At 52.2% G+C, this 13721-nt stretch overlaps 1 protein-coding gene across 1 annotated transcript in view; it reads right to left on the bottom strand.

Annotated features, from left to right (window-relative positions):
- The window catches only part of LOC121080174 (hydrocephalus-inducing protein homolog), a gene marked incomplete at its 3' end in the record, with an annotated part of 86018 nt that overhangs the window by 40494 nt on the left and 31803 nt on the right, over positions 1-13721 (bottom strand). Inside the window, exons 8-13 of the mRNA XM_040578045.1 lie at positions 12550-12722; positions 12082-12283; positions 8703-8886; positions 3964-4063; positions 2334-2452; positions 50-273 (exon numbers count right to left, since the gene is read on the bottom strand). Coding sequence (XP_040433979.1) covers positions 50-273; positions 2334-2452; positions 3964-4063; positions 8703-8886; positions 12082-12283; positions 12550-12722 — 1002 coding nt within the window. The remainder of the gene's footprint in view (positions 1-49; positions 274-2333; positions 2453-3963; positions 4064-8702; positions 8887-12081; positions 12284-12549; positions 12723-13721) is intronic.

The following is a 13721-nucleotide window of genomic DNA, read 5'->3' on the forward strand; positions in this document are numbered from 1 at the left end:
CCAGAGATGGCTACAGATGTGCCCACCAGGCTCCTAGAACCCTCCTCACCTGACAGTCAAGGTCACAGGCTCAGGGGATCCACCCACACTGAACCGGAATTCTTCTGTGAATGGCCCCAGGATGGTGGAACTGAAGGAGATCCGGAGGATTTGGAGGCCATCTGGTGAAATGATGCCCTCCTGGGGGTGGAAGGAGAAGCAGGAGCCCAGAGCCGTCGCTGGAGGAACCAAGCTGAAGGGGGCATCGATGACTCCTTTGTTAAACAGGATCGCCTGCAGCAGCAAGAAATCAAAATGGAAATACATGAGGAATCTTCCTTCCTTACAGAAGGCTGATTTCTTCTCTAATTAGACATCTATAAAAGGCAGAAGATACTGTGTGTTGCTGCTTGGCTGAAGCTAAAGAACACGCAACGGGACAGGTTCTTCCTTTGGGCTTTTGCATGCAGAACAGCGATAACTTCACAGAAACGGAGTCACCCTGGGCTTATTCCACTGACACAGAGCAGTCCACTGGGCCTTGCAGTGCAGAGGACGTGCTCAGCATCACCAAGGCGATGCAGACCTGCCCCAAAGAGCAGCAAAGGGCGGTCGCAGCATTACTAGCGCATCGCCACCTCACTGCTTCTGCTCCAGACGAGCCCAGTCCCGCCAAGGGCAAAACACATTCAGCTCCCATTGCCGCCAACAAGCTCATCTGATGTGGAAAATACCTCGGGACAGCCCTATAACCAGCTTCAGCAGCACTCCCCGGCTCTGCTAGGGTACGTCAGTGAGGCTCATTTTATTCTTTTCTTTCATCTGAGAGTCTCTCTGTCTTTGCTCAACCAGACACGTCAAGAAAGGGCGAGAGTGAGGTGCATGGCAGCTCCACCTAGTCTAAAGAATTTCTCTTTCACAAATATTCGCAGCCATCATCTGCTAATTTACCATTATTTACTGTTCCAACAAGCGACGCAATCCTGCGGCGCTTGGTGAGATTCAGCTCTCTTCACGTTCAGCCAGGAGCGCCCACACCTGCCTGTGAGTACCAGCACGCTGCTGGTCACCAGACCTACCCAAAAGCAAAGCTCTACAGTTTCCGATGGCTGCAGGTGACATCCTGCCATTTCTGCGCTCCCAACTACCTGATCTGGAGGTTTTTTCCCTAATTTCTGTCCCCACAAAACCTGTCAGAAAAACTGAGACAGAAGCAGACATACAGCCCTTATTTTCCAGTCTTGCAGCTGCTGTTGAAAACATTCACCTATTCCAACTCTGCACTGGTAACTGGAAAACTGCTCATGTGTTTTACACCTTAGTTACAAATTGCACTTAGGGATCCTATGCTGAGGTTTACCTCCAGTCTGGCTGCTCCATACAGCACCTACAGTATCATCTACTTATTCACATTTTCTCAAGTAATGAAAAAAAAAATAATTTATATAAATAGACTCCTCCATAAAGTATCAGCATTAAAAATGCATAGAGCGCACAATATTTTGGAAAGAAAACCCCTTAACATGTCCTTCCCTGCCACAGTCAAGCTTTTGAAAGTGTCTGGCACGACGTATTGCCTCATTTTCTACCTCTTTCAGTTGCTGTATTTTTTTGGGGGGGTTAGATTTTTGGGGTTTGGGGGGTTTGTTTTTTGGGGTTTTTTTTGGGGTTTTGGGTGGGGGTTTTTTTGTGGGTTTTTTTTTTTTTTTTTTGACAGAAAACTTGCCACCATGGGTGGGGGGAGGGAAAGCTCCTCTGCTTCATTTCCAGAACTGCTCTGCTCTGTTCGTAGAGCCAGAGGGGCACCAGGTCTGAAGGGTGGCAGGAGGCTGCTCAGCAGGGACAGCGCTCCCGGTGCCTGCGCGGGCAGCTCTGCGCGGGGAGCCTGGCCGGCTTCCCTCCGGCGCCAGGAACCAGCAGGATGCACTTCACGGAAAGGTGTTTGCAACGGACTCGAGTTGGAACACAACACGTTTGTTCCAGCTGCTTTTTAACCGCCAGGGTACAAAGGTGCAGTGACTCTAGGGCTGAAACAAAAGCCTCTGGATCCCGACCTTTTTGACCCGGTGCTGCTTTCATGTGTCAAGGGCTGGTTTTTCCGCACGAAGCCTCCCAGCTGGTCTCAAAGGGAGGTTGCCAAAAAGCAGCGACTGGGGCTTTGGGAACAACAGACACACCCTTCAGACCCCATCAAAACTATCCAGATTCCGCAAAACCTCCCACATTTCACTCACGTCAAATATTCCGTGCTCACAACTGCCGGCGTTGCCAGAAATCCCGCAGGCCCACAAAGCTCACCGCTGCCCCAGGAGCCATCAGGATCCACCCCAACCCCGGAAAACCCCACTGCTCACCTCATAGCTCTGGGCTGATCCAACAAAAACCTTCCCGATGTCCAGCTGGTCAAAGCTGAAGCGCAGCTGGGGCCCTATGCCGCTCCCTTTGATGCGCAGGGGCAGCCTGGTCTCACGGCCTGGGGAGAGATCGCCATGTCAGTACGGAATTCCTTCTGTTCGCCTGGATTTTCCAGGCAGCCTCGGAGCCAGTCCCTGACTCCGGGCTGGGTGGCACCAGCACTAGATGCTCCGCGAGAAGATACAGGACCCCTCTCTTCCCTCAGGAGATATACTTTGGGGCTGGCTTCTCATTTCTAACCGAGTCCTTGGGCTGCTTTATAACTTAGCAATCACTTTGCACCCTGAAGAAGATATGCTGCGCATAAAAGACGATTTCGGAATTCCTTCCCATGCACTTAGACAAGCTTTGAAAGCCGTTCAGTGAAGGCACAAAGCTCACAAAACAGAACCAAAGATAAAAACCTGCTGTCTGTATCGCTGCCATCAGAGACGACCGCACAGGAGCTGAGAAGGAAGAGCCCAAGCACGGCCCAGCAGCCGGCTGACAGCCGCACCCCAGCAGCCTGCGGAACCCTGCGCAGTTACCGTATCAATAAAAAGCTGTTTCCTGGCCTTTGCATCCGCCAGCTTGGAGCAGTAAGGAAGGGATCAAAGCAGCTGGGTTAGTGATCTCAGCACCCTCCAGAATGGGAGCCTGGCTGCTGGGGACCACGGGCCTCGCACCTCCTTCCTCTGAGATGGGGAAAATCATTTCCCTGGATGGAAACCTGACAGGGACCTCCCGCTCTTGAAAACCACCTCAAGCAGCACCACACGGACGGAGAGGAAGGACAAGGTAACCTGAACCACGGAGCTTGCTGCAAGCATTCCCTGCCCCGTGCCAGCACAGCAAGGCCATCACCTCTGTAAGGGCAAAGGCAGCGTAACTCGGTGGGTCAGTGATAACCGCTGCCAGCAAAAGACGTGACAGCACTTCTGTCAGCCAGGAGGAGCATAAAGCTTGTCTAGCAGACTGCTCGCCCCGTGCTTCCTGGGCAGGGAGCTCACCCTGCTGCGGGCAGCGAGCCCTGTACAACACTACGCAGATGCAGCACGGACTTCGAGCCACGAGGTGACGGGTCCCACGCAGGGAGAGCGGCACACGCCTGGTACTTTCACAGACACCCTGCGCTCAGCGGGGCTCAGCCACCTACGGTCTGGCAGCGCCTGGAGAGCGGGAGGTGACCCAGGGGCAGGGAGCACGTTTCACTCAGCTCCTACCGCCTCAGGAGCCTGGCAGTGCATCCATGGATCCAAGGCTCAGCTTGCAGGTCTACAGGGGCTTAGTGCTCGTCCACCAAAGCTCTTCTGCGGCGCAGCTCTCTGGCCTTTACAAACACCTTGCAGCAGAGCAAATGCCTGGTAGGAAAGCTTATCCCCTCGCTGCTTTGGCTGCTCTAGAGCCATCAGTGGTCAGAGCCAGGCATCCCAAGCCCTGGCTCTGCACAGACCAGCTGGAAGCCACAGGGACAGCAGGAAGGTGCCGGCGCTGCCCTTCCTAGCAAGTCCACGGGGACCAAGTGGGCTGGAGGAGTATTTGTGCCCTGCCTTTGCGGTGGGTGGCAGGAGGAGGAGAAAGGAGCCGTACCTGAGATGTCGCAGTAGACTGTTTGTTGATAGACTCGGGCTTCTCGGGGTTTGAAGATCACCTTAACTTCAATTGAAGAATTTGGCCAGACATCTCCCTCCTAAAACAGAAGCAGACAACAAACCATTTATCCTCAAACACTACATTTCTTGTTTGCAACCACAGCCCTGTAAGCCTTTATTTAGAGCATCAATGAAGAGCAAGAAGCAAACAGCACTTATCCAGGTTTGTAAGACTTTGGAAGCAGCTGCAAAAAATGTCAGTCCCTTACCTTTACTAGCACCTGGTAAAGGCTTTTTTTTTTCCTTAATTAGGGTTCTAATAAAGGAACCCAACTGGCTGGCTTCAGCAAATCAAGCATTTCTTCAGAAGTACCAGCTGATCTAAGCACAAGGCACCTTTTTCCTCCAACCCTTCCCTTGCATCCCTGTCTCCCTATGGCCATGGGAATGTTTTACCCAGATCAGAAGAGAGTCAGCAAGTCAAAGGGATTTTTCCACTCTTCGTTACAAACGTGCTGCCTCTTATACCCTCAACCTGTACGTGCATGTAACTCTTTAATGGATTCTGGTGAGTCAGGGCACTCGGCACCAAGTAGAACAAGCCCTCCTGCCTGGGGAGCAGTGAAGACCAGGTTCCTCCTGCCCTGTGCCGCCAGCACTGAGCCAGCTTGCAGGCTCCTCCAGCTGATGGATGACCTGAGAAGGGAGCTGAGAGTCACATGCAGCCCGGTTCTCTCTGCAAGGTGCGTACATCCCTGTTTCCCTGAACACAGGCTCAAACAAGAAGAGATGGCATTTGCTTACAGCTCCACACCTACTGCAACCAGCAAGCTCTTTTCCTTGCCAGGCTCTTGCTCCGGGATTTAAGTCCGGCCCATGGTACCAGTGTGTGCGCAACCGCTGCTTCCTCAGGGTCTTCATTCTCTCCCCCTCTCTCAGAGTCCTGGCACTGGTGCTCAGTCCCAGGGAGCCTCGTCATGTGTTTTCAGAGACATCCCTGGCTTCTAAAGGCTCTTGCTTCTTGCGACCGGTTTCAACAAAGGCACCACTGACATTCCCCTCCGTCCCCAGCACTACAAATGCTTCCTCATCCATTTGTTGGCATAAATATATGCGTCTCTGACAACCGTAATAATATTTTAAAGCAATGAAAAAAATAAGGAAGACCACAAAAAGAACAGTTATTTTTCTATGCACAAAGCTTGATTCTGCTTGCTGCTGGGTATTCTCCGTACTTTGTCCAGAAGAATCTTGAACTGACTGGAGCCTCCAGCACTGCCGCAGCATAAATATTAAACAACTATAATACTTCCCATCAACTTAGCACATAGAGCTCAGAGGCCAGCCCCCACAAAAATTAAAGAGCTATGACATGCTGAGTTACTGGGCTGCACCTACAATGATTCCCTAATGCACAGCCTGCTCAGAGGGAAGAACAGGTAGAAAGAACTGTTTCCAACTCCAACAAACCAAGCGTAAGAACACAGAAGAAACAATAAAGTCACCTGGATTTTTCTCAAAACCTAGAGAAAACACTCTGCCAGATCAAATGGACTTTGTGTTTCTACCCAGCGAGCAACTGGAGGAAGATGAAGCATTACTATACGATAACACACTCGCTTGAGGAAGCAAACTGGGGACACCAGCCTGCAACCCACAGTCAGCGTACGAGACAGCAGATCCCTCGGGTCCTGCTGGGATGCTGCACGGACTCAAAAGCGTCCAGAGAGTAATCTTGAATTTACAGGAATAAAAGCCTTTGGGGTGCTGCTCCAAACAACATAAGCTCTGCTACGACACCTGGAGCTTGCCTAAGCCGAGCCACTGAGAAGAAACACTCAGATGACGGATTTCCCTGGCTTGGCTAATTAGAGTCTAATAACTCACCAGCGCTCCTCACCCAGCTGCTCGCTGTATGTTTAACAGACTGAATTCAGTGGTCTCACCCTGGGCAGGCAGTCCCTGGGGGGGCGGGGGGTGGTGGTGGGTGTGCATTAGGCAGCTGCTTGCATTTGCTTCCAGCCTGACAGCTGTAGCTGAACACACACCCCGGCTCACCGGCGTTCTGCGCTCCTCCTTAAAGGGCGCTGCGTGGGCTGAGCTGCCCGGTGGTGCCCTTAGATCCTCCAGCTGCTGGGGTCCTCTGCCCAGAGAGCTGCTGACAGCCCTCGCTCGGCTCCTGCGTGACAAACTGTGCCTTGCCAGGCTTACCAGCACCACCCGCCACACAAACCATCGCTGCTGCTGTGCTGAGGAAGGACGTTAATGAAATGCTGAGAGTAGTGACGATGCTTGAGGTCTTCATCTTAGAGGGGCACCAAGCGGGGAAGGAGAGCACATCCTGAGCCTTCAAACCAAATCTCTCCTTCCACTGGGGCCAGAAAACAAGCTTCTGGCAGCCTAAGGCAGCACTATCAGTCTTTCAGGTCAACTATCTAACAAAGTACTCTTTTGCTGCTCGTTTCTGCTGGATCACAAGTCAGTGGTACTCACTGGTCTATTTTATGTGCCGCCATCAGATATATTGGCCTTGTGGACGCTTCGGGGCAGTTTGGTTATTACTCAGAGGCTGACAGAGGCAATACATCTCCCGTTAATGGAAGCAAGCGTAACACAATTCATAAGCGAAAACGAAGCTAAGCAGGAAAGGAAGAAAATTAAAAAGAACCGTTGGCCTGGTGAATATGTATCTGCTAACAACAGCGCGCTTTTCCAGCTGAGTGAGTTTAGCTGACTTTGGGATTCGATGAACTCCAAGGCCAGCACATCTGTGACAGAAATACAGCCGACATCTCCGATAAATCAAATCGGAGACACGCTCAGAAAGCCAGACTTACACAACAGCTTGTCTCCCACAGGCTTGGATGGCTGCTCAGAATGTTCATGCTCACATGCTAATTCCAAAATCACTGCCTCCTTTTTTGTTATTATTTTCATCCACAAGTTAACCCCATACAGGCTGAAATAACCCGCTGCAGCTTCCACAGAGAGCAACACCTGGCAGCTACCGGCCCGCTTACACAGCAAAGCTGCTGCACAAACCCTGCAAAGCCACCCTGCCCAGAGAGCCTTTCCAAGGCTGTCGTCCCTCCAGCGGCCTCCTAACCTCTGGGAACCTCCAGCCGCTTCTTCCAAGGGTTTGATTCTTTCTATAGGGTGCTCCCAGGGTGATAGGTGGGAAGAGCAGCAGCCGCTTTTGGCCAGAAGGTCCGAGGCAGCAAAGTCCAGGCTCTGGCGGGGCCCCTCCAGCAGATTTACACGGCGCTGCCAGAAGGGGCCTGCCCAAGCTAAAAGTTACGGGGCTGTCACCGGGGAGAAGGTTGTGGAAGTCGGCGGCAGTGCATTCTTAGATTTTACACTTGATAAAGAGGAAAAAATACTAACATTTGATGTGAAGACACCCATATGCCGGGGGGGAAGACAGACACCAGCAAAACTCTGAATGTGAAACTCATTGTTCCACAGATCATGGAATTAATGGGAATCAGAAGATTGATAATGCTGGACAGGACAGAAGGGAGAGGCTCCTGCAGTAGCCCACTTACGCTCAGTCCTAGAGCAAACTATAACATCAACACAGCCATTTAGGAAAGGTTTCCACTCAAGACTTGAGGCCAGGCTACACTCTGGCTCCGTACAGCGCTACACGGAGCACCAGGACTCAGTGGGCAGCCAGGCTGCTGGACCTCACCCTAATGCACTTCAGGAGCCCAAGAGCAGGTTAAGCTCGTTATGGAGGTATAGTCGGCTGTACTGGAGCAGGAGCCCTGGGACACGCTCCAAAACCGGCTGACACACTGCAGGATGCTCTTCATGTTCAGCTGATCAGCTCCCACTCCCTGCTACAGCCCTGCTGCTCCGACACAGGCTCTTGGTCACATCACACTGCTCTCAGCTGCGGCGGTGTGAAACTGCAGCTGTGCTGACATGGGGGGCTCTCAGCCTTGTACGGGCTATAGGAGCAACCAAGAAGAGAACATGATCCCCTTCCTTAAAAATAAATAACAAAACAATAGTTTCCCCTATTTTACAAGAAAGAGGCTAAGATTATTCTAGGGTTTGCTCCAAGATGAGAAGGGATTTTACACTGCTCAGACAGCAGGCATTCATCATCTCAGACCATGCAAATATTCAGAATCAGGGCTCTAGTTAATTGAAGGACATGAGGTTTTGTTTGCATAAATACAAAAGCAAAAACTTTTCTCTAAGCGTGCAATAGAACTCAAAAAAGTCCGTTTAAACCCGCCAGCCTTGCGTGCAGGCTCACAGACGACACTGGGAGGGAGATTCAGGCACGGTCTAAGTCCAGATTATATGAAGGGATTGGTCTTGCCGCAATTAAACTTGGGCTGAACTTGCCCTCCTTTCCATAGAGGACCTTTTCATTCTTCAGTATGTGAACTAATACTCATGGTTAATCCCCACACACTACGTGTAAGGAGTGCCCTTATATATAATCATCGATACCTCGGAACACTGTCAGGACACTTAGCAAGTGCCCTTAATTTACAGCCCTTGCAGCAGAGCTCAGCTTTAGGCAGGCTCTCAACGCCTGCCCGGAGCTCGCAGTTTAGAAATGCTTTTTGCAACAATCTCTCCCAGCCTCACTAGAAACCTCACGTCTCCCTCTAGGCACATCAAGACACTGATGCGGGGATCTGCCAAGCGACCTCATTCAGGGAGAAGGAAGAGGAGGAAGAGGAGGAGGAGGAAGGGAGGTTCTCAGCTATCACTTACCACTGGCTCAATGGCAAAAATATCATCAGAGAAAAGCATAGAGTCTTCCTGCACCTTTGCCCTCTGGTTCTGGAAGGCACGGGAGAGAAGGGCAAGGCGCTCTTGGAGCGTGGGGTCCACCGCGCGCTGCTTGAGAAAAGAATTCCTCTCATTCTCCTCCTGCTTCTGCAGCCTGCGCCAGCGCCTGCAGCCGTGGGGAGAGACAAACCAAGCAGATCATTTAATAAACAACATATTTGCAGAGACTGTCATGTAAGCGCAGGAGCAGCAACGCACTGGGGGAGGAACAGCAGCAGCAGCTCAGCGAGGGGCTGACCCCAAGCCACGGGGTCCCAAGCAGATCAGGTTATCACTCCTGCACTGGCACGGCAGGCACTTTTACGCCACACTCACAAGCTAAGAAGAGGGGTTTGAAAGCTAGCAGCCCTCAGGAGAGCCTCCTGGCTCAAAGCTACTGCCACGACTAATGCACAACCCCACCAACACCCTCAGATGGCTTTGCCGCCCATAGAGGTGCTCGGGGGAGACGGATGGAGATGAAGGAGCACCCACTGCAGTGCTTCACTGGGAAGCGGAGAAGCAGCCGGGCTTCAGCTGCAGGTTACCAGCATCACTTGTTTATCTTCCCTTTTGCACCGGCAGGGATAAGCGAACTGGCTGCTCCGTTGCCTACACTGCCATCCAGCAGAGGATCCCAGAGCACTTGCAAAGCAAACTAATGCATTCGGGCATCGCATCACTTGAGTGAAATTAACGGGTTTAGGTGCATGAAGACAGAGGCCCTGAGAGCCTTGCCTGGCATTGAAACAGAGCAAGGTCTTAAAAAGATTAGTCAGGATGTGTTTGGTACTGTGCTCTGGGTGATGCTCTCTTTGTGTCGAGGTAAGAGAGAGATGGCAGGGCCTATTCCCTCCCACTGACCACGTTCAAGTAGAGGAATGTGCTCTGAATGATTAGAAAAGGTAAAGGCCTGTACTCTGAATAATTAGGAAAGGTTCCATTGAGGATGTTAAAGGAAAACCATGAGTCAGAAGATCATTGAACAAAGAAAGTTGAAAGGTTTACTCCACCTAGATCCCACCTATTATGAATAGAATGATTAGATGTCGAAATCAAATGAATATGTATGTAAAGATGTTGTAACCTCTCACAAAAACTGTATAAATTACCCGACTTTTCACTGAAAACTTCGGAGCTGGTTTGTCCGGTGCGAATCGGTAGCTCCCCAGTGTTGCACGAAATAAATAAAAGACAAAATTAGTCTCCGAGCTGTTACTCTGTGCCGTTTTGGCATCAGCATTAGCCAATAAAGAAGTCAGCACCAGCACCTCTGAATCCAAACCCCTACATCCAGCCTTGAACCACTTCACCTTTTTCCTCTTTTGGGCCTTCTCCACAGAGCTTTGACACAGGTCACCTCTGCCTTACTTGGTAGTTGTAGCAGCGATCACTGCAGCGTTGAAAGCTCACAACCGAGAGGTGAGGAGGGAGCACTGCTGCAGAGCACTTGCTTCCCAGCTGGCACGTTGCTGTGCCCCCTTCACGCTCCAGTCCCCTGGCCACCAAGAACCAGCAGGTGACTACTCGAGGGGGGTGAGGGGAAGGCTCCGTACACAGAAAATCGAGGCAACACGCTATAAACAGGACAGCAGTCACCACCCAGCTGAATTCCAATACAATCAGCAAGGAAACACAGTCACGGACGTTCCTAGCGGCACACAGACAGAGCCTCGGGCAGATGCTGTCACCGGTGCCAAAAATACTTTCTTTGGCTCGCTCCCAGTGGAGTGTCGTGGGAAATGTTTCTCCATGGCTGACCTACAGCGCTGTGCATGAGGAGGGCTTCCAGCCACCGACATGAGCAACCCTCAACTCAGCCTTCAGCAACGGACAAGAATTCCACCACTACATCCCAGAAAGTCCTGCAGGAGGGAGACAGAGCAAGCCCCTGGGTAGACCTTGTGACGAGCCAGGTCTTTCTGGGTGACAGCAAAGCACAGGCTGCTGCACTGCCTCCTCCCATTGTCAAAGTCCTCTCTGCTCTCAAAAGATCTCAAAAGCTGCTCCGACAGCAGCACAGTGGCCTCGGAGCCATGACCACCCCTAAGACTGCAAGTAAGGAAGAACAAAGCGCCCTGGTCACAGTAAAGAACACAGGCTGGCATGAGATCAAGCGTCACTGCAAAAAAATTGGGGAAACACGTTAACTCTGGCGAAAGCTGGTTGCTTCTGAGGGGAGAGAGGATCCCTCAGGGTCCTGTCTGAGACGGGCAGCTGGGGAGAGATGCGAAAAGAATGGCACAGGGAAGTACTAAGAGAAGGTCATGAGATTTTTTCCTTTAGCACACTGCGCTTGCACCAAAGTCACACACTGTGCAATTAAAAACAGAGAACAGTGGAAAACTAGTTTTGGCCTTCAAGGCATTTCTGACCTAATTACATTGAACTGTATTTGCTCAGAAGCCCTTAAAAAGTGCTCCAGTTGAAGGCAGTTTCCTGATCAGCTCTGGGTTCAGACTAACTCCTATACACCTACAGCCGTCCAACTCTGAAAAGTCACACAAGGACTCCCTAAATCACCCCAGCTTTGAAGTGTCGTTTCCAGTGCCTCCCCCTGGGCCAGAAGCGTTTCCTTGCTGCCCCAAACGGAATTTCAAAGCTTCAGAGACACCCTTTGGAGAGCCTGCCCCACCTCTCAGCACCACGAAGACACAGGTGCTGACGCCCAAAGGCACTTCCAAGTCCTGTCCCTGACTTCCCCGCAGAACCCTCCACCTCCAAACTCTCCCCAGCCCCGGAGAAGGGGCAGGGATACCTCGTTGTGCTGGAAGCCGGGACAGCGCCAGGCAATTCAGCATCCTACAGCCGGATGGCCTCAACGTTCGGGGCCAGCAAAGCACCCTGCCCTGCGCACTACTGCAAAAGCAGGCTGAAGGAGGTTGCTGTCCTACCAGAGCTGGAGGGGAAGAAACTGCAGTGAATATCACAGCAGGTACGCTGCCTGCAGCTGTTAGGTGCTACTGCTCAACGCCGTCCCAGGTAAGGAGTGCCGACACTTTCCTCAGCCTCACAGACCCCCTGCCAGCCCAGGGACCAGGCCTCACTGATTTAGGGCTCCCACAGACGGGAATTTGCTCTCCGAGGAAATGCAGCCATTGCAATCAACCTTTCCTCCCCAAAACATCAGCTGGAACATGGATGGAACCAGAATGGGAAGCACCGAGCTCCATTACCCTGAAGCCCAGGGACACAGACCCGGATGCGGTGGATGCTTTATTTCTCCTACACCATCCAAAAAAGCACCAACATCCCTCTCAGGCCGTATGGTAGTTTCACCCCTGGGCAGTGTGTCTTACTGAAAGGAATCTTTCCAACGAACCTCAGCTTCTCCTGATCCTCCTCCTCTTGAGTAAGAAAAGCCTTCCACTGGAAGTGGGCTATGATTTTACTCCGGTTGTGGATGACCACACATCTGTGATTTGACAGCGTGATGTAGGTCTTCCCAACTGCCAAGGAGTTTCTGTCCAGCCTAATGTTGACATCTTCAGCGGCTCCATGAAGGCTTGTGTGCGTATCTTCACCTAGAACAAAGCAAAAGGCAGACATTGCTCATCGCCCTTGCTGATGGGAGTACAAGGAACGGAGGAAGCCACAGGGAACAGAAGTGTCACAGCTTTTAGCTGTGTGAGCAGTTCCACAGATCAATATATTTATTGCATCCCGAGAGCTGCATGTGTACAGCATGAGGATGTCCTGGGCACCACCTTAAGCACCTTATTTCTGGGTGGGCTTGTAAAGATTTATCCCCAAGGCGACACTATCTACAGGGAGACTTTTTCAGATGTGCCCAGGTGGCCTTTGGGTTGTGATCCCACGCGGGTCACAGGGAATTCTGCATCTGAGTCGTTCAGGTGACTCTGAGGAGGCCCCACCTCGGTCACGGCTCGCCCAGAGTCTCCTGCAAGCACGCCACCAGGGTTGTGTCTCTCCTGATCCCTTGTTGCCAACAAGACAAGGTGCCTGGGGCATGCAGGCAGAAGAGGGAGATAAAAAGAAACAGGCAAAGTGACAGCCCACGGCAGGATGGGACGCAGATGAGAACTTCACCGTGTTGGAGCAGCAGTGCCCTCACTTGCTGTGGGTCTGTGAAGATAGGTCGGAACGAGACTGGTGGGGCACGGCCCACACCCACCTGCCCATCACAGCCCTGCAAGCCCATTTCTTCTGCCTGGAGCCTGTCGGTGCCTATGCCCGAGCGTGCAAGTCTACACCGAGTGTTCCCAAGCTGTCCCACAACCCGAGCGAGCACACCTTTGCTTTCCGCCTCAGACCGAAGAGGAGAGAGCCCCTGGCTGCGCACAGCAGCCGATTAACGCCTGGAGTCTTGCTGGAGCACCTGCCAGCCCTTCACCCTCCAGAAGAGACCCCCACCAAAGCGCCCTCACTGCCAGAGCTTCCAAACCTTCATTCTTCCCAACCAAGCAACTCCCGGGAGTCAACTAAGCTCAAACTTGAGCACCGAGCCTACTCTGCCTGTTGCAGGTGAGGGTCTCCCAGGTGAGAAGCAAACCCCAAACACGAGACATTCTCCGTCGAAATGGCACTTCTGTGGAGCGTGTTTAAAGCCTCAGAGCCAGCCCCAGCTGAGAAGGGCAGCGACCCGGCCATCCCTGGAGAGCATCCCCCTGCCGAGGCAGAGCCTTCTCCTCGCTGCACGGGTTACAGCAAGGCAGCCAGGGGATGGACCTGCCTTTCCAAGGCTGCCACGCAACAGCACGGGGGAGAGCTGGCTGCCTACTGGGTGGACTCCTTAAACCCTAAGCCAGACACAATGCGGCAGTATCACAGTCGTGCCGGCAAAAAGAGCCCCCTCTCTTGGAGGGAGGTTGGGAATGAATCACCCTTCAAACAGATCTCTGCAGCCATTCCTTCACCTCCACACATGGAGAGTTCAGCCTTCGTGCCTGTATAACCTCAACTTCTCTGCTCTTAAGGGAGCCCAGGAGGAGTGGAGGGATT

The sequence above is a fragment of the Falco naumanni genome, chromosome 21 (assembly GCF_017639655.2).
Source record: "Falco naumanni isolate bFalNau1 chromosome 21, bFalNau1.pat, whole genome shotgun sequence".
Classification (NCBI taxonomy): Eukaryota; Metazoa; Chordata; class Aves; order Falconiformes; family Falconidae; genus Falco; species Falco naumanni.